This window comes from Littorina saxatilis, linkage group LG12 (genome assembly GCF_037325665.1).
Source record: "Littorina saxatilis isolate snail1 linkage group LG12, US_GU_Lsax_2.0, whole genome shotgun sequence".
In the NCBI taxonomy this organism is placed as follows: Eukaryota; Metazoa; Mollusca; class Gastropoda; order Littorinimorpha; family Littorinidae; genus Littorina; species Littorina saxatilis.
Genome location: NC_090256.1, coordinates 71,766,186 through 71,787,852, shown reverse-complemented (window position 1 = coordinate 71,787,852; position 21,667 = coordinate 71,766,186). Strand labels below are relative to the sequence as shown.

Genomic DNA, 21,667 nt, shown 5'->3' with positions numbered 1-21,667 from the left:
TCCTGGCCCCTGAGAAAATAACAAGCATTGATATGAACAAGCGACTTTCATCCTCTCATACTACGTGTGACTTTGGAGGTTACGTTAAATATTCTTGGATGTATGTGTCCATTTTTGCACATGTAATCATACTTAAACGCATGAGCACGCACACCATAAACACAGGTGTATGTAAATGTGCGTGCATGAACACACACACACACACACATATATCAGTACTCAATTATGAATTTTTAATCATTAGCTGAGAAACCAACCATTTCTATTAAAGTTCGATGACACATTTGGATCAGCAGTAAAACCTATATGGTATGTAAGACCTTCCTGGCAAGTAAATGTCTCAGGTGTAAATCACAGCATTTTGTGTTAAAAAGCCCTTAAAAGAGGAAAAGCGTACCTGAAGCAGGAGGTATAGGTGAAGAAGACAAGCAGCATGCACAGGATACAGACACAGCTGCCCACATAGAGCACTGGCTCCATCAGAAGAACCGTCGGCTTCTCTGACAGATCCTGCAAGAAACAAAAACAGAATAAAATAAAATAAACTACAAGTTTACTTAGTTATGAACAGTTTATGTTTAAAGTCACAGCTTTCTTATGCCCATCTAAGGAAAAACACAAGTTTAAGTAGACTAGTAACAAAAAGCGTATGTCTGCAGCTGTTTCTCAAACATCCGTCAGCAGCAAAAGCTCAAAGTAGCGCACAGTTTATGTCTGTAGCTGCAGCTTTCACACAAATTCTATTGTTGGAAAACACAAGCTTGAAGCAGAGATAGCTATTGTCTGCATTTGCATATATGCATGTCCAACTTTTGAAGCAGCAAGCAACCAGTCGGACTGACTTTTTTCTACAAAACAAAATCAACTGTCAGAGTGTGAAATCGCACATTGTCCCACATTCTCTCTGGACAGACGATCGGGGTGAAGAGCAAGGGACAATCCCTCAACATTCTCTCTGGACAGACGATCGGGGTGAAGAGCAAGGGACAATCCCTCAACATTCTCTCTGGACAGACGATGGGGGCGAAGAGCAAGGGACAATCCCTCAACATTCCCTCTGGACAGACGATGGGGGTGAAGAGCAAGGGACAATCCCTCAACATTCCCTCTGGACAGACGATGGGGGTGAAGAGCAAGGGACAATCCCTCAACATTCTCTCTGGACAGACGATGGGGGTGAAGAGCAAGGGACAATCCCTCAACATTCTCTCTGGACAGACGATGGGGGTGAAGAGCAAGGGACAATCCCTCAACATTCCCTCTGGACAGACGATGGGGGTGAAGAGCAAGGGACAATCCCTCAACATTCTCTCTGGACAGACGATGGGGGTGAAGAGCAAGGGACAATCCCTCAACATTCTCTCTGGACAGACGATGGGGGTGAAGAGCAAGGGACAATCCCTCAACATTCCCTCTGGACAGACGATGGGGGTGAAGAGCAAGGGACAATCCCTCAACATTCCCTCTGGACAGACGATCGGGGTGAAGAGCAAGGGACAATCCCTCAACATTCTCTCTGGACAGACGATCGGGGTGAAGAGCAAGGGACAATCGCTCAACATTCTCTCTGGACAGACGATCGGGGTGAAGAGCAAGGGACAATCCCTCAACATTCCCTCTGGACAGACGATGGGGGTGAAGAGCAAGGGACAATCCCTCAACATTCTCTCTGGACAGACGATGGGGGTGAAGAGCAAGGGACAATCCCTCAACATTCCCTCTGGACAGACGATGGGGGTGAAGAGCAAGGGACAATCCCTCAACATTCTCTCTGGACAGATGATCGGGGTGAAGAGCAAGGGACAATCCCTCAACATTCTCTCTGGACAGACGATGGGGGTGAAGAGCAAGGGACAATCCCTCAACATTCTCTCTGGACAGACGATCGGGGTGAAGAGCAAGGGACAATCGCTCAGCATTCCATTGTACCCACCTTAAACTGTCAACCTGTTACTTATACATGCACACACCTTCCCCAAGGAAGTGTAACCTTGAAGAAGAAAGAAAACCTCATATCTTAAAAGAACATCCCATATCTGAAATTAGACACTGATAAAAGGAATAATGTGTCAGGGCATCTCACCTCTATGATGGCAAAGTATGAAAGATGGTAGACATACAGCACAGTATGGTTTCCGTTCTTCTCAATGATCTTGCAGCCGTCGGTACGCCAATCTCCCAATCCATCTGGTTCACACAAAACATGTCATTGTTATTCACACTAAAAATAGGCTTTGATCTCACACGCACGCACATGTGCATGCACACACGCATGCACGCACGCATGCACGCACACATGCATGCACACACACACACAAACATGCGCGCATAGAGCACAGCCCAAAATGCAAACTGAAAGTAGCTGTCAGAGAACACCTGCCTCATGAACAGTATTAGGCAAACTGACAATGTGCCAGTTGAGTTACACATGAAAACAGTTAACTTTGAGACAATTTGAGGTAAACAATTGTGTGGCTCAAAAGGAACTGTTCACCTTAACCTTACCCCTTCCAGCCCCAGTCTAGATTTCTAGCGGAATTCTGTACTACTGCCAGTCTCACAAAATCATAGTTACAGTCTTCAGCTGCATATTATAAGATATTTGGTGGCTTGTTGACAGACCAGCTTTTTTGTTGGTCCAAGGGGACCATATCGTCTTTTGTTTCATCTTTATCGACCAAGGCTGAAGGCCGCGGTTGATAAATATGAGACAAAAGGCGATATGCTCCCCGAGGACCAACAACAAAATGCTGGTCTGACGACAAGCCACCAAACATCGTTTTTGTCATCATTTTGGTTGTGCAACAAAATGCACAATAACCCACAAGGAGACGAATTTTTAGAATCCAACTCCGGGCCACAAAGCATCGTCACAGTAGCTCGAGATAACACGTCAACCTTGTATGTGACGTCAAACGTAGCTTGTTGACGCTTTTCTTCCAGTCTGAAAATGTACAGAGCTGCGATCATACGTGTGAGTTCAGTAAGTGTTGAGCATATTTCTTTTCTTTTTAAGTGTTTATGACTTTTCGTTATGGATTTTGCGATTACAGAGATAAGTTGTAAATTGACCATGAGTCGCCGCGGTAATTATCAACATTGATTGGGTCTTTGAGAGTGAATGCTTACAATCGTTGTCCTCGGAAACACAAATCCAAAGCCGCGATGGTTCCACACATCAAACAATCAGCCTGATTGGCTTTTACTTTGACAATCCACGTTTCACCTGAAAGCTCAAACCCATTCACCACCTCGATTTATTGCATGGGGAACATGAGATTTATTTGAAAACTCGTGAAAATGATGACAAAATATGTTATTTGGATTGTTGACCAAAATATGACATTTTACACAGATCGAGACAGTCAGTGTTCCTCTGAGACCGCGCCAGCCGTCGAGGTGAACAGTGCCTGTGGATATCTGTGGAAAATGTCATATTTTGGTCAACAATCCAAATAACATGTATGTATCGATCGATTGTAGTTGGGATTGACCCAACACAAACATGCACTCTTTTCTAGCCGTTGCTGTCCGCGTAAATATGAGTTTTTGTCCGACCCCGAGTCACATGGCTCAAAGAAAGAAATGCAATTTTCAATCGATACAGTATCTTTTGAACCAGAGGACCAACTGCCTAGTTTTTTGTTTGGTTGAAAGCTAAAAGGCCATTCTTTCGATTCAACAAGCAAATCAAGTGTTGTCTGGACTGAGATACGCTGTTGCTAAATTGTGACATTGGGGCTGTGAGAATTATTAATGGCCCTGATTTCAGAATCTTGACCACCTCCTAAGCTACAATCTTGTTGTTTCTGTTTACCCGAACGTGAGCCACATTTTCACAGCTTTCAAAAAGACAGGCCTTACCATTAGCGGAGAAATCCCAGTATGCAGCAGCTAGCGGGTTGTTCGTTCTTGGGGTCCGCAGCACTAGGACCACAGGTTCCGTCAAGTTCGGCACAGGGTGACCTAAAATTACACATGAAAATAGTAATGTGTCCAATATCCTTTTTGCAAGCAAAAGGTATTTTAGCTCAAGGACACAGTGAAACAATGAGAATAAAAATATGTGTACTTCAAAATACATTAAGATAAGACTGTTTTTAGGAGCACATCGGCTTTAGAAGGAGGTTCTGGTCCCAGTGGTGTCCTGTTCAGCTAACCATACTGGGGTCAAAGCAATCACTTCAAGTCACCTTCAACATGACACACACCTCTTCATTATAAACCTAATCAAGTGTCAATGGGGAAAAAAACACAGCATCAAATCACACACAAAACCGAACAAACCAAATGAGAAAACAGCAACACAATCACAACTGACCGACAGACATGCTAACAACACAATACACTACCCCCAGTGTGGCATCAACTGACCGACAGACATGCTAACAACACAATACACTACCCCCCAGTGTGGCATCAACTGACCGACAGACATGCTAACAACACAAGACACTACCCCCAGTGTGGCATCAACTGACCGACAGACATGCTAACAACACAATACACTACCCCCCAGTGTGGCATCAACTGACCGACAGACATGCTAACAACACAAGACACTACTCCCAGTGTGGCATCAACTGACCGACAGACATGCTAACAACACAAGACACTACCCCCAGTGTGGCATCTACTGACCGACAGACATGCTAACAACACAAGACACTACCCCCCAGTGTGGCATCAACTGACCGACAGACATGCTAACAACACAAGACACTACTCCCAGTGTGGCATCTACTGACCGACAGACATGCTAACAACACAAGACACTACCCCCAGTGTGGCATCAACTGACCGACAGACATGCTAACAACACAAGACACTACCCCCAGTGTGGCATCAACTGACCGACAGACACGCTGACAACACAAGATACTGCCCACCAGTGTGGCATCAACTGACCAACAGACACGCTGACAACACTCCAAGCTACTGCCCCCCAGTGTGGCATCAACTGACCGACAGACACACTGACAACACCAGATACTGCCCCCCAGTGTGGCATCAACTGACCGACAGACACGCTGACAACACTCCAAGCTACGCTGCAGTTTGGCAGCAAATCAAAATCAAATACAATGACAAACAAACAAAACAAAAGACGAAAATAAAAAAGACCAACAATTCCAACTCACCAACAGACACACAGACAACTACTCTCCAGTGTGGCATCAAATAAAAACAAAAACAAGAACAATGACAAACCGCCCAACATTTTTGGGAAATAACTCTGTCGGGGTTTGTATGGGGTGTGGAAGAGTGATCTTTTCTTGCCAAACCTGGTACACATATTGGAGGGGCCAATCACTAGCAAGGGGTGTGAAGGAAACATGTGCAACTTACCAACAGACACGCTGACAACGCTAGACGCTACGCTCCAGTTTCCGAGGCCCAGGCTGGAGTCGCTGTGGTGGGAGGAGGTGGAGGGGAAGAGACGGCCATTGCCGAACACCGTGATGAAGACGCTGGTGTCGTTCTCGTTGAGGACGCCTGCATCTTGCAGCAGTGTGACCGGCAGGTCCACAGAGACGTCTGCGTTCTGCAATAAGTAGAATGTGCACTGTTAGGTCAGTGAAAAAAAACACAGAACCTTTTTGGAGGACATTCATGGTTCCTGGAACATAAGGGCCATTTAGACAGTCAAGTGGTACAGTGGAACCCCCTAGTTAAGACCTCCAACAATCTGACAACATCAGGGCCATTTAGACAGTCAAGTGGTACAGTGGAACCCCCTAGTTAAGACCTCCAACAATCTGACAACATCAGGGCCATTTAGACAGTCAAGTGGTACAGTGGAACCCCCTAGTTAAGACCTCCAACAATCTGACAACATCAGGTCTTAAAACAGAGAGTCTTAAAATGGAGCTACATTTAAAGGTTATAAATATATTTTATTATAAAGTCTAAATGGACGAAGTCTTAAATTGGGAAGGGGGTAGACTTAAAAGGGAGGTTCCCCTGTACCTGCAATGTGAGGATCCAATAATGACAAGACACCTCTCCAACAAAGGACACCTCTGAGTCCAACAAAGGACACCTCTCCAACAAAGGACACTTCAGTGTTGCCCTACAGTCTATCCACTTGACCAAACTATGTGTGTCATGAACATGCACTGCTTTGAAACCTAGTGTTTAGTAAAGAAAACAACTTTTGTGAAAAGTTCTGCTAGCAGCAAACAACAGGCTGTGCACCCAAATGACTTACCATGCACACAGCAAATTGTTAGTGTGTGTGTGTGTGAGAGAGAGAGAGAGAGAGAGAGAGAGAGAGAGAGAGAGAGAGAGAGAGAGAGACAGAGAGACAGAGAGAGACAGACAGACAGACAGAGACAGACAGACAGACAGAGAGAACGAGAGAGATAGGGAGAGAGAGAGTCACAGAGATAGACAGACAGAGAGACAGACAGAGACAGAGTCAGAGAGAGAGAGAGAGAGAGAGAGAGAGAGAGAGAAAGTCAGAGAGAAAGAGAGAGAGACAGAGAGAGAGAGAGTCACAGAGAAAGAGAGAGTCAGAGAGAGAGAGAGTCACAGAGAGAGAGAAAGTCAGAGAGAAAGAGAGAGAGAGAGAGAGAGAGAGAGAGAGAGAGAGAGAGAGAGTCAGAGAGAGAGAGAGAGAGAGAGACAGAGAGAGACAGAGAGAGACAGAGAGAAAGAGAGAGAGAGCATGATGTAGATCTCTAAAAATAATTTCCATATGCTCACACTACAAAACTACAACAGATTCAAGTGTCGCAAGAAAGACTTGACAAAATACCATGCTGTCTGGCTATAATCTGATTTATCTGGTGATTCAATGCTGTTCCAATACAAGATCACAGAAACAAATTTTTTGCCTTCTGACAAACTGTGCCGTAGCAATATCAAAATGATGGGGAAAAAAGCCTTTAAAAAACTCATAGCGACTAGAATGTATACATAATACTGAATAATTTTAGAAATTAATGCAATGAAAAAAGATTCAAGCTCCGAAACTTCATTCTCAAACTCAAGGTATGGATGAGCATACCTGAGTGTCAAGTCTCAGTCTCATACAGACCACTTATCAGTTCCAGGAAGAAGAAAAATAATGTCAGAATCAATGTGAACATCATACAAAGTCAGATGACCCTGAGCTGTGATTGACTAGGTAAATCTCCATTACACCTCTTTCATTTCATTGCACTTTATTTTATATTAGTAATTAAATAAACTGCCATACTACCTAAATTATAGCAAACGAGGAACTGTGCTAATGGAAGAATTCCATGACTAATTAATTTAGGCACTGTTCTGTAGAATCTGATCACAAAAATAACACACAGATGACAACAGAAACAAGATAGATGACAACAGAAACAAGATAGATGACATCAGAAACAATATTAACAGCAGCAGTAAACTTCCAAAAGCAAAGCGTACAGTGGTATATACCCTAATCCATAGGGCACCTGCACAATGCCGGAAAAGAGTACAGGAGGTCATTCATTGCCAATCCAAGCAGGTATGATGCTGGAATCACTCATAACTGCATCACACTCTTCACAATCAGACACAAACTCCTCCAGATGCCCTGAGATGAGGCAGAGACACCATGTGTTCCTGACCCCCACCAGCTAATATAACACCACAGCCTGTCTGCCTTGCCCCACAGAAACAACTCTCCCTCACCCCCTCCCAACCCCCCCCCCCCCCCCCCCCCCCTGTCACACCTTGGAGACAGAGCCTGATACCTGACTGGATCCAGGAGCAAGCCTGTGTGCAGTGAGACAGAGGCAGTGAGGCGAGCTGCTAGGAATCTCACAGGCAAGGGAGACAGAGTGAGCGCTGATCCGTGACTGATTGCCCAAGCCTCCCAAACATGCAGGCAGCTAGCTTTAGTTCACAGGGACCAGCTTTCACAGGGCAGCAGTTATGTGGGCTATGTCACACTACACTGATCCCATAGCCCCCCCCCCCCCCCCCCAGCTGATCCTATAGGGCCCTCCCCCCACCCACCCTCTCTTTCTCTCTCAACCTTTCATTCACACACATGTATACCTGATACATACTCACTCACAATAAAACTCTCGGCTGCTAGCTGACCTTGTGCAAACTGACCACAAACACACCGCCAGGATCTTTACGTCGCCAGGATCTTTACTTCAAGTTCACATTTATGAGAGTAAGAGAAGGACAAGCAGGAAACATCCCACTCCCAGCCCCCCTACACACATAAACCAGGCACATATCCCTTGACTTGTGAGGCAAATCAAAGTGTACAGGAGAACATAAGGAAGACTTACATGGGGGAGTGCTTATCCCCCTTCACGCTTGATTACCTCCCCTTCTATGTGGCGGCAATCTGACCCAGCGAGCTGTAGGACACTCACTCAGCTACATTCTATAGGTCGACTTCAAAGCTGAAACAAAAGTGGCTAACTGGGCTTTCGCTTCCTTGGTGTGTAGAGCTGGAGTAGAGGCAGGAAGGACCGACTGGGATTGTTCTGTGTCTACAATATCCATTTGTTTAGAAAATAAGAGAGAGAAGGGGGGTGGGGGGTGGAGGGGGGGGGGTATTCTTGCCAAGATAAATTACATTCTGTATTCTGAACTAAGCATCTATTCCCGCTATTGGTTTCCAGTATGTCACTCGAGTACCTTGAAAAGCACGTGCACCTCTAGCAGAGGCAAAAGCATTTAGCGACATTGCCTGGAAGCATGAATGTCTAGCCACAAAAAAATGCATAAAGTATCTTTACATAACTTTCTTCAAAGGTAAACTGCAACAACAAACGAACAAACACAATTGTGGTAATGGAACTACAGGTAGTAATCATTGTACATTTGCAGGTTTTCTTTTACATTTGACCCTTAGTGTTCTTTGAGCCACAACCTAGTTCATAGCACAGTACAGTGGACCCAAAACATCCTAAAGGGGGGGGGGGGGGGGGGGGGGTGTTAGATCAGCAGTTTTCAAAGGAGAGTTCCACTGAATAGTACAAGGGTACACTTTTTGTTTTTTAATCCACCATTTGCTTATCAGGTGGATCAGGAAAGTTGGGGAGGTGTGAAAAGACCTGAGAGTGCTGACATCAACATCAGAGTAAAGGTAAAAGCTTCAGTCAAGCAGAGCTGACCTCTACTCACAAGAAGACAGGTGTAAGGCCCAAGGTGTGTCAATTTAAAAGAACTCCATATAGTTTCTCTACACTGTCACCTAAAAGTAGTCAAACTAAAGGCACGAGGAGTCACGTTCTGCTTATGTCACTTGTTTCTTGTCCCTGTGAGCTGTGCTGTGCTGCTTATTATATCAAGGTACTTGTTTGCAGTTGCTTTTTTTTACATCTTTATTTATTCATTTTTTTTGTTGGTAGTCCTGGACTGTCTGATAACTCTCCTAGGTTCCTCAACTTGCATGACTGACATATGCCACCTGATTGAATTATCAACTAATAAAATCATGGCTGCTCCTCCCATCCCACTCTCTTCCCTCTAAAAATGAATGCTAAATTAGTTCACATTGCGTCACAACTGGTATTGACTGTTAATTGGCATCTTAATCCAAACTGAGATGCCGGTTTGCAGGTGACTATTAAATGCATGGATCCCATGTCAGTAAGCGTAAAACAACACCAGAACTTCCATTGAAGATCACTGTCCTGGAGTCAATCCAGTAATCTCACTTTCATAAATGTGAACGTGAAGTAAAGATCCAGTGGGGTATCCATCTCCCACCCCCGTGTCACCACAGTGGCACGTAAAAGACCTCGGTCATTCTGCCATAAGTGCAGATGGCTGATACCACCTAAACACGCATACACTTGTGTATCTCATCTAAAGTCGGATTTAAACCCGGGAACATGCCCCTAATGGCTTTGCCATGAGGGCGTAAAACTTGAATTTCTCCCCCCAGTAAGATAACCAAAACAAAACTGCCACCTGACATTGTAGGACACTTCTGAAAAACCATAGAAGTTAATATCTGCCAGGCCAGAAAGAGCGTCTTTATAAACCAAGACTGTCAGGCATGGGAATCGAAAAAAGTAGAAAAGGCTGAACATTTTTAAGTACTAGCAAAGTCGACGGCGCAAAGCGCCTAGCCTTACTAGGGGGGTCCAGGGGCATGCTCCCCTGGAATTTTGTTATCTCCAATTGGTGCAATTTGGTGTCCTCTGAGCTCCAAGTTTGCCATTAAGTTTTCAGAACCGTTTTTGCCTCCCCAATTTATATTTTTGGCGGACACTTATGCTTTTTCGGCGGAACAAAAAAAAAATTTGACGGAAATTTGCCTTTCGGCGGACAATTCCCATGTCTGGACTGTGCCCATTACTCAGTGGTGCTGGTAGCTCAGGAGAAAGGTGAAGGTGCAAGCCACGCAACATACACAGACGCTCCACCTAGATTGTCCCGGGACCCCCAACTGTAATGTCGTCAATGGATTTTCAGGGGGTCTGAAGACCAGGTGGTTTATAATTGTTGCATCGAGAGAATACGTTTCTCGCCGACATATGATCCCTGGAGTGCTAATTTTGATATCATAATGCTGACGTTTGGAAGAGCTCTGGGAGCGTATTCAAGACGGTACGACTACTTGTCGTACGAGAAGCGCCTCGAAGTTTGATAGCTCTCGGCCCTGCAAAAAAACCACTATGGTCTTATCGGTTACATTTAACCCTGTAAATTTGAGTTGATACAGCTCTGGCAGAAAATGTTCAGGTTTTAAGTGCGTCCCGAGATGAATTTCTAGTACACTTTTTCTGCTTTTAGTGCATACAGGATCAATCAATCAATCAATATGAGGCTTATATCGCGCGTATTCCGTGGGTACAGTTCTAAGCGCAGGGATTTATTTATTTTATTTTAATTTTTATTTTATGCAATTTATATCGCGCACATATTCAAGGCGCAGGGATTTATTTATGCCGTGTGAGATGGAATTTTTTTTACACAATACATCACGCATTCACATCGGCCAGCAGATCGCAGCCATTTCGGCGCATATCCTACTTTTCACGGCCTATTATTCCAAGTCACACGGGTATTTTGGTGGACATTTTTATCTATGCCTATACAAACCTGTTTACCCTAAACCCGAGGCAAGAGTACTTTCCCAAAAAGTTGAGTGTATTTTTCAAAAAGTTGGTGTACTTTGCAAGCAAAGCCATAAGGGCTAGGGAAAATGTACGCGTGGGTGCAAATGTGTTTGTGTAAGAATAGCATGTCTTGTGAACACCTTCAGAATTTAACTCCTTCCAATACAACAGGGATAAAACAATTTTATTTACCTGTCAGTTTATAGCATTATAACGAGTGTCTTCCAAACAGATTGATAATGAAAAGATGAAGTTTGTGAAATAACATCTGCGGTTGACAGTGGCAAGTTCATTTTTACAATCATCTCAGAAAACATTGCTTCAGCACGGACTATGGCCTTTTCTTCTGGCAGGATTTGCTTTGCGGGAATGAACTTCATAATTCCTTGGCAGCTTTCAGCGGATTTCTTTGCAGCAACCTTGTCCAGGTGAGTTTTGGAAATGCAGTGTCGTTCGATGTCATATTTCCCAGCATGGGCAACGGAGAAATCTGATTTACAATACTTGCAGTGTGCATGACTTTTTCCCATAGTAGACTCCACAATTCCTGGCTCTTTCTTATATTTCTCCAAGAAAATCTTGTGCTTCTGCTGTTTAGACTTGGTACAGTCATCCGAAACTGACACATTTTACCGCTTCATTTTGCCACGATTGTCCAGACGATCGCACGTGCCAACAACTGAACAAGGTTTCCACAGCTGAAGACTCGCTGTCATGGTTATCCCCCTTCGACCGAAACCGGTATCAGTTGTACCATCCCGTAATCAGCACACCAACACCGGAAAACGTATTCTAGACTTTTTCTCATGCGTATTTTGTGCGTGTGTCGCGTATTTGCGTACCGATAATAATTTGGCGTACAAAATACGCCCAAATCGTACTGGTAAACAGGTCTGCCTATACAATATTGCCAGGAAAGACCCTTTTGTCAATCGTGGGATCTTTAACGAGCACACCCCAATGTAGTGCACACGAAGGGACCTCGGTTTTTCGTCTCATCCGAAAGACTAGCACTTGAACCCACCACCTAGGTTAGGAAAGGGGGGAGAAAATTGCTAACGCCCTGACCCAGGGTCGAACTCGCAACCTCTCGCTTCCGAGCGCAAGTGCGTTAGCACTCGGCCACCCACCCAGACGCACAGTTTGGTGTTCCCTGATACAGTGGAAACTGTCAGATTTAACAACTCTACCGTTACACTGCAGCAGTTGCAGAATAAATTAAGGCAGACATCTTTCTTTATTTGGTGTTTAACGTCGTTTTCAACCACGAAGGTTATATCGCGACGGGGAAAGGGGGGAGATGGGATAGAGCCACTTGTTAATTGTTTCTTGTTCACAAAAACACTAATCAAAAAATTGCTCCAAGGGCTTGCAACGTAGTACAATATATGACCTTACTGGGAGAATGCAAGTTTCCAGTACAAAGGACTTAACATTTCTTACATACTGCTTGACTAAACTCTTTACAAACATTGACTATATTCTATACAAGAAACACTTAACAAGGGTAAAAGGAGAAACAGAATCTGTTAGTCGCCTCTTACGACATGCTGGGGAGCATCGGGTAAATTCTTTCCCCTAACCCGCAGGGGGAATTAAGGCAGACAGAAAACTTTCTCACTAACAAACGACCCGAGAAAAATGCTTCTATGTTTGTTTTTCTTCATTGTAAATTTACTCGTGCCGAGAAAATATCATTTGAAAAAACTCGAGGCATCTGGCAAGCTTTCCTTTGATAGCGATCACCTACATTGAGCAAAGCCTTCTGCACACTCTAAGATTAAAGGTGCTTCTCTCCCTTCGTCTGCTTGAACTCACGGCAAGATTGATAGTAACAAAACCTGCAGCCACAGGGAAGAAAAGTGGACATTTTACTGCATAATATATGCACTTTCTTCAACTCCATTTCATGTAAATTCCATTCTCGTTCCTATCATAAAAAGTGTCACTTCTGCAACTGTAAGTCAGTTCTGTTTTAGGACCTGCATTGACATTGTTTCAATGAGCAACACGAGTGGTCTAAACGCTGCAATCATTCCAGTTTGATTACTCTTTGTGGAACTTACATTATTCATCATCCAGCCACACTCATAAGTATGAACAAGTGGTTTTTTTGCTTCTATTATGCATACATGAAATAACATTTTCTCAAATGATAACCACAAATGTCCTTACAGCCATATTTATTATTCGTTTCTTTTAATTTTTGCAGGCTTAGTATTTACATTTTCAGACTACACCTACTTCAGCAAAACAAAAACTCCAGCAAACCAAACCAAAAACTAACTTCAGCAAAACAAAACAATAACTTCAGCAAAACAAAACAGTAACTCAACAAAACGACATCCAGCTCAAAGCATTCAACAAATCCTTCAGATTTGAAAATGAGCAAAGAATGAAACTATGAACCATAATGATAATATTGAATAAAAAACAGCAACAAACATGGATTGAAATCAAACAGAAATGCAACTTTTCAACACATCTCTTACATAAACTTCGCTTCACAATCTGTGGGAATGGGAAGAGTTTCCTGTTGGGTATTAATATGCTTAAATATCTCATCTGAACCAAGCCAGTACTAAAACTAAAAGATCACTAATTTACACCACATGGCTTGTAGTTCTGTTGTATCATGATACCTCTCATGTAAGGTCTCTCTCATGAGAGGACACTTATAGAACTTTATACACACAAGACTAGTCCCTGGATTTAACAACTTAGCCAGTCAGCCTGTCAGCAGAGGACACTTATAGAACTTTATACACACAAGACTAGTCCCTGGATTTAACAACTTAGCCAGTCAGCCTGTCAGCAGAGGACACTTATAGAACTTTATACACACAAGACTAGTCCCTGGATTTAACAACTTAGCCAGTCAGCCTGTCAGCAGAGGACACTTATAGAACTTTATACACACAAGACTAGTCCCTGGATTTAACAACTTAGCCAGTCAGCCTGTCAGCAGAGGACACTTATAGAACTTTATACACACAAGACTAGTCCCTGGATTTAACAACTTAGCCAGTCACCCTGTCAGGAGAGGACACATGCCATGAGGGACATTTTGGGTTGGTCCCAAAGATCCCTCTCCTGCCAGGCACCACAGTATTCCATGTTTGTAAGTAAAGGTGTTCATGCCACCCTCACAGTCATGGTCCCACACTAGACAGGCAATATTACATCCCTTATTTAAAGTACTTACTTTTCAACCACAATGCAGGGCAACCACATGAAAGAGGAACAGAAGAATATCCAAATTTCTATCCATGTGATATATTACACATGCTGTGAGGAACAGAAGAATATCCAAATTTCTATCCATGTGATATATTACACATGCTATGCATTTAGAAATTTTGGTATGGCTGCTAAAAAAAAACACACATAAAAATAACTGTATATTTTTAAATTGATGAATAAAAGCAGCAGCACGAGATACAATGATGCTGCTTCGTCCCATCTTACAGGGATTTACATGAGAGAACATTTCTACTGCTAAATCCAGAGCAGGAAACCTTCGCTTGGTTTAACTTTATTACCAAGGAGCGCTAGGTTTGGGAGCAGAACTGAGTAAATAGCAACAGGGATATAGCTCGGTCGGGTAGCAGGGCTGGCTTCAAAACCACTTGTCCCTATCGGTGTGGAATGGATCCCCACCTTCGGCGAGGGATTTATTTCCAAGAGTCAACTTTGAGCAGACTCTCCTCAGTGTCAGAACACCCCCGTGTGCATCCATGCGCACGATAAAGATCCCAAGTTAACAGCGAAGTCTCAGGGCTTGGAAACATGAATACACGCATGCAGGAAAAAGAAGAAAAAAATGGGTAGCGCCGCGTACTGTTCGGCAACTCGCTTTCCCCAGTGAGAGACCAGCCCGGATTTTCATGAGGGGAACCTCACAGGACTATATAAAATCTTATGCTAATCCATCTATATGCCAAACACAACCAGGTTTACTCACCTCACTCAACAAGAGCCTGTTCTCCGAGGTGTTGCCAAGGCGACTACACGACAACTGTCGGTTGCTGAGCCACGCTGATTTCTGCTGGCGCGATCGCCTCAGTGAGCAATGGATGCGCGAGGCCATCAAAGGGACCTGGCGCAAGACAATGAGGGCGATGTTGCGTGACGACTGCGACCAGTCTTGGATGGACGACTCTGTTTCAATGTTGCTTGTCAGGTTCTGTAGCGACTCCAGCAACCTGAAATTATAATAATAATAAATAAAATAAATAATGACAGCTTATATCTCGTGAACCACAGTAATTTATGCTCTCCGCGCTATACATAGTAACTATGAATAAGAACATACTATTTAACATAACATCAAATACATACATTCTAGCAAAATAACGTAACAATAAACTTACAATGATGACACACAGGGATAAAGTATGAGACAAACTGAAGCTTTGACACGATCTGAAAAGTGTGTTGCATGCTCTGCTACAGAGTTATATCTTACTGTATGTTATATCTTACTGTATGTTATATCTTACTGTCAACACTATCTAGGGCATGATGATTTCCAAATAAAGGTGGGTGTGAAAAAAATACGGCCGACCCCATCCCCTCAGTTTTCAGATGCAAATTACACCAAAACTCAAAAGTGGGACTGAAAACGGGTGACAGGATGCAGACATTCTACTTTCTCAGTTTTTGAACAGCCCAAAAACACATCACACAAATCTTCAATTGTCTTAAAATCAGACTTTTTACGAGATAGATGAAAAAAAAAGAAGTTAAATTATAAAAGCCAAAAATAGCACATAACACCCAATCTGTCGTAAGTTTTAAGTTATGAATTAACTAAATCTACAGAAATGTACCGTTTTAGACATTTTCCAGGAATGAGAGCTGCTATAGTTACCTTTTGGTGGCGCGATTGTCGGCCTGTGCTTGCGTCAACAAGGATGCAGGTAGAGCCGACACGTTGCTGCTCAGCCATAGCAAGTGCTGGGATACCTGTCAACAAAAATCATCGTCACAGTCACCGTCATCCTCAAATTCTGTTGAAAACAGTTTCAACTGCCAATTTTTAACAACTGCAACAGTTATTTGTTCCCACTTTTTTAAACTGGAAAATAAAATAGTCGCAATTTAATCGAACACACTCTCCCTATCTCTGTCTCTCTCTGTATCGCACTCGACATGCTCTCTCTGAATCACACTCATGACACACACACGCCCCCCCCCCCCCCCCCCCCCCACCACTTCCCTACCCTCTCTCTCTCCACACACACACACACTCTCTCTCTCTCTCTCTCTCTCTCTCTCTCTCTCTCTCTCTCTCTCTCTCTCTCTCTCTCTCTCTCTCTCTCTCTCTCTCTCTCTCTCTCTCTCTCTCTCTCTCTCTCTCTCTCTCTCTCTCTCTCTCTCATCCAAAGGGAAGCAACTGTGCAACCTACATATTCCGACTTGAAGGCCAGGGGCAGCAACTGATGGTGTATGATGGACGTGAGGTACTGGACGTCCGTGGATGTGACGTCCGACACCAACCGCTTCTTGCTGGTCATGGAGACCCGCTGCAACCGCTGTACGTAGGTGTGCACGTCCGTTATCTTCAACTCCTCCTGAAAAACAACACAATTACAACTCGGCCGTTAATCTGTGCCAAGCTTTCTGGTCAAGAGTGTAGAGCTAGAGCGTCTGAACTGAAGAGTTAAGTGTCGCAAGGTCGCAAGGTCAAACACACAGACTGACAAAAACCCTCCATTTTCCTAATTCAGTGAAGAACAAACTCTGATTTTTGAAACAATTGAAGTGAATTTTCCAGTTACACAACTTTAAAAAAGACCATATTGTTTGGCTTTTTATGTTCATGTGTCGAAGACAATTTTCCATTTTAATGTATTTATTTTAATGGACAATAAAGTGTTGCTATGGTTATTGTTATTGCTGCTGCTTATAAGGAGCAAGATTGTGAACACTTTGCTATTCATTTTAATGGACAATAAAGTGTTGCTATGGTTATTGTTATTGCTGCTGGTTATAAGGAGTAAGATTGTGAACACTTTGCTATTCATGTTAATGGACAATAAAATGTTGCTATGGTTATTGTTATTGCTGCTGCTTTTAAGGAGTAAGATTGTGAACACTTTCACATTTAAAAACCTCTTCTTGTCATAACAATTTGAAATTACTATTCATAGTTTTTTCACAGAAATGAAAGCAAACAGGGAAGAAGTTTTCAAAGGTATCAGTTTAAACAGTTCACTTTAAAATATCTGGAAAACAAGGTCCACCTTTAACGAATTTTCAAGCTGATTTGATTTCACCTACTTTTACACTCCCTCCCCCTTCCCTGAAATCAAACAAGCGAGCAATCAATCAATCAATCAATCAATGAGTCTTATATCGCGCATATTCCGTGGGTACAGTTCTAGGCGCTCTGCAGTGATGCCGTGTGAGATGAAATTTTATACGGCCAGTAGATTGCAGCCATTTCGGCGCATATTTACCTTTCACGGCCTATTATTCCAAGTCACACAGGTATAGGTAGACAATTATTAACTGTGCCTAAGCAATTTTGCCAGGAAAGACCCTTTTGTCAATCGTGGGATCTTTAACGTGCACACCCAATGTAGTGTACACGGGGGGAGGTTCGGACACCGAAGAGAGTCTGCACACAAAGTTGACTCTGTGAAATAAATTTCCGCCGAATCTGGGATCGAACTCACGCTGACAGCGGCCAACTGAATACAAATCCAGCGCGCTACCAACTGAGCTATATCCCCGCCCTAGAGCATACCAACCAACCAAAGAAATTCAGAAAAATGCAAAACGTACCTGTGCCAGTTTCTCCAAACTGCGCGTGAGCTCGGAGGTGAAGGCGCAAGCTGACGTGTTGAGATCTCTCCACACGGCGCGTCTGTCGCAGGTGAAGGTCACGAACTTGCCGGGACCCCCCACCTGACACGGCAACTCCGCTGTGATGCCCGCCAGCATCTCCTCAAAGACGTACTTGCCCTTGGGTGTGACACGCTCGACGGGAGGACAGGAGAGACCCACGTAGCTCAGGACCTCCACCTCCACGTGCTTCATCGACTGGCCCTGGGGGGTGGTTACCTGTGACATCACAAACACTTTGGGGTCATTTTTGGTTTTCAAGTAGAGACGCGTTTTGTCTACTGGTGAACCCCTAGAACCATTCCACAGAACATTCCGCACAGCTCCAGGGCCGAGCTGCACCAACCAAAAGTGGGTACCACCCAAACAAGAGAGAACAAACCGCAGGGTCTGATTCGTTGAAATCCGACAAATCTAATTTTTAACCAATCCACCATCGCGGCTGGCTCCCGACCGGTTGGTAACTTTCTTGTGCACCTCAGCCCAGGTGGTACTTGTCACAGAGACCATCACACAGAACGTACCTGACAGCTCCAGGTGGCTTCATGGGACTTGTCAAAGGGACCATCACACAGAACGTACCTGACAGCTCCAGGTGGCTTCATGGTACTTGTCAGAAGGACCATCACACAGAACGTACCTGACAGCTCCAGGTGGCTTCATGGTACTTGTCACAAGGACCATCACACAGAACGTACCTGACAGCTCCAGGTGGCTTCATGGAACTTGTCAAAGGGACCATCACACAGAACGTACCTGACAGCTCCAGGTGGCTTCATGGTACTTGTCAAAGGGACCATCACACAGAACGTACCTGACAGCTCCAGGTGGCTTCATGGTACTTGTCAAAGGGACCATCACACAGAACGTACCTGACAGCTCCAGGTGGCTTCATGGTACTTGTCAAAGGGACCATCACACAGAACGTACCTGACAGCTCCAGGTGGCTTCATGGTACTTGTCAAAGGGACCATCACACAGAACGTACCTGACAGCTCCAGGTGGCTTCATGGGACTTGTCAAAGGGACCATCACACAGAACGTACCTGACAGCTCCAGGTGGCTTCATGGTACTTGTCAAAGGGACCATCACACAGAACGTACCTGACAGCTCCAGGTGGCTTCATGGGACTTGTCAAAAGGACCATCACACAGAACGTACCTGACAGCTCCAGATGCCCTCGTGGGACTTGTCAAGGTTCTCGACGACCAGGTTGTGGATGACGATGGTGCCGTCGGGACTGTATAGGCTGTGCACGAAGATGCCCGCCGTTTTGTTGGTGGTGATCACCACCTGCCCCTCCTCCCTCACCCACGCCACCTGCGTGTGGGGGTAGTTGGACGCGCGGCACTCGAACGGCAGCTTGTCGCCCTCGAACACCAGCTGGTTGTGTGACGGCTTGATCTCGAACACAGGCAGCTGCAGGTTGTGATCTGTGGAGGTGAAAACAGTCGGCATCAGCGTTTGCTCCTCACTAATGTGTTATTGTGTCTGCTTTGCTTCAAACACAATGCTATTGTGATCCTCACTAATGTGTTATTGTGTCTGCTTTGCTTCAAACACAATGCTATTGTGATCCGAAAGTCACGGGTTCGAATCCAGAACGGGACGGACAGACAAGGGTTAACTTTATGTGAAGACTTAACTACGGTATCCATGTCCCACCCTAGTGTCACCACAGTGGCGCGTAAAAGACCTCGGCCATTCTGCCATATATGTGCAGGTGGCTGATTACACCTCAACACGTACATGTATACTCACGGAATAAAATAACTTAACATGTTTTAAAATTTAATATCTCAAAATCGGAAAAAGTTGCAGGAGAGCGGGGTGGTACGATCATAGAACCATCAATTCCTGAGAAGAGGAAAAAAAACGGAATGTTCTCGGTTGCTTAGTTTTTTCACAATTGGTCCTCAAAGACGCCTGGTGTCATTTTGGAGTTTACTAGACTGACGCCTAAGCTTGTCGACGCTGCCGACAGCCAGTGCATGCTGTGTGTGCTGTAAACAGGTAGGCCTGCAACTCTTTGACTCTCGGGGCACGTCTACCCGTACTTGAAACCTGCAAAAGGTCTGCTGCTGATCCACGAATATTGCATGAAAGTACTGCCTTTGGTTTGTCCGTTTAATTGTTTGTGAGTGAGAACAACTCACTAAAATGTTTCTTTCTCTTTGCCCAAAACTGTCCACTCTGTCTTTCTCTTTCACCATGCCACGAACGTGTGTGAACGATAGACTCGTCGCAATAGGGATGTTGAGAGGAGGGATGACTTATACTGATGTTGCTAGGAGATTCGGAGTGACCAGGCAATCAGTGCACGCACAGCGCTGTCAAACACACAGTGCTAAGTTTGTAAACTCCAAAATGACACCATGCGTCTTTGAGCTCAAATTGCAAAAAAACGGAACAAGCCAGACTATTCCGGTTTTTTGCCCATAATGAGCAATTCAACAAGCTTTACGTTGGTACAAAAATCACTCCTGTAACTTTTTCCGATTTTGAGATATTAAATTTTAAACAATGTTAAGTTATTTTATTCCGTGAGTATATGTGCTACATAATTTTGATTACTTAAAAAATCACAAAGTTATGCAACTCCCTGGCGCTTGGGCTGGTGGTGCCAAACAGACGGGCAGGCAAACAAACAGAGAGACACCCACGCACACTATCCCCCCCCCCCCCCTCAAAAATCCCACAAACAGCATGCACTGACCACAGTGGAGCTGGTCAGCTGACAGCCTCCTCAGCATGCGTCCCTTTATGGGCTGGGGCAGCGCGCAGACCATCTCTCGCGCCAGTCGCACCTTCTTGCTGGCCGCCCACTGCACCACCCACTTCAGGTGGCAGTCGCACAGCAGGTAGTTGGACCCAAAGTCACTGCAACACACACCACACAGTCACTCCACATCGGATGGGGGCCGGGTAGCTCAGTTGGTAGAGCACTGGACTTGTGATCCCAGGGTTACGGGTTCGAATCCAGGCCGGGACGGACATGGGTTAACTTTATGTGCGTTCAGAGATGATACCCATGTCCCAGCACGTGTCACCACAGTGGCACGTAAAAGACCTTAGTCATTCTGCCCTAGGTGCAGGAGGCTGATCACACCTAACACGCACACACCTGGGCAGCATGACTCTTGTCCCTGCTAGCTTTCCACTGGGAGCCAGCGACTCAAATTTCCCAGCAATGGGATAATAAAATGAATGAAATGAAATGTGAAGGGTGATAGAGGTCCATTGTGTCCAAACCATGAACTGAAAATCTTACGAGCTTGAAACCTGAACATACATTGCTGAAAGGCTTGCAACACAGACCTTTGCCTGAGAATCAAACCGCAAATCAATGTTTGAACTTTTTCCTTTGTGAAAATCACGTATAAACCATAAAATGAGCATCTCTGCATGCGTGACAGTGCATCCCTTGGTGCATGGATACTACATGTAGCAGAAAGGTATGCTAACCTTTTTTTCAAGACTGTTATTTTTTCAAGTAAAAATCCTGGCTGGAAAATACAGTGGAACCTCCTTCTAAGACCTAAACACAAATACAAGAAAACCAGGTTTGAACAGAGGTCTTAAAATGGAGGTCCATTTACACAGGTTAGGCCAACAAAAAAAAATAGTCAGTTTACGGTAACCCGACCGACCCTATTTTTTTCGCGCAACCCTAGACTTTTTTTTGGCATTTGGGAAAAAAAAAAAAAAAAAAAAAAAAAAAAGCAAAATAATGTAAAAATATGGTTTTTTGGAGAGA

At 44.3% G+C, this 21,667-nt stretch overlaps 1 protein-coding gene across 2 annotated transcripts in view; it reads right to left on the bottom strand.

Moving 5' to 3' along the window:
• LOC138982724 (adhesion G protein-coupled receptor A3-like) overlaps nucleotides 1-21,667 on the bottom strand; it is a 72,352-nt gene that overhangs the window by 7,394 nt on the left and 43,291 nt on the right. For both annotated transcript variants that reach the window (XM_070356046.1, XM_070356047.1), the window contains 10 exons: nucleotides 20,627-20,790; nucleotides 19,072-19,343; nucleotides 17,850-18,128; nucleotides 16,469-16,633; nucleotides 15,931-16,025; nucleotides 15,022-15,262; nucleotides 5,350-5,545; nucleotides 3,865-3,966; nucleotides 2,084-2,187; nucleotides 398-510 (listed from right to left, as the gene is read on the bottom strand). In XM_070356046.1, coding sequence (XP_070212147.1) covers nucleotides 398-510; nucleotides 2,084-2,187; nucleotides 3,865-3,966; nucleotides 5,350-5,545; nucleotides 15,022-15,262; nucleotides 15,931-16,025; nucleotides 16,469-16,633; nucleotides 17,850-18,128; nucleotides 19,072-19,343; nucleotides 20,627-20,790 — 1,731 coding nt within the window. The remainder of the gene's footprint in view (nucleotides 1-397; nucleotides 511-2,083; nucleotides 2,188-3,864; nucleotides 3,967-5,349; nucleotides 5,546-15,021; nucleotides 15,263-15,930; nucleotides 16,026-16,468; nucleotides 16,634-17,849; nucleotides 18,129-19,071; nucleotides 19,344-20,626; nucleotides 20,791-21,667) is intronic.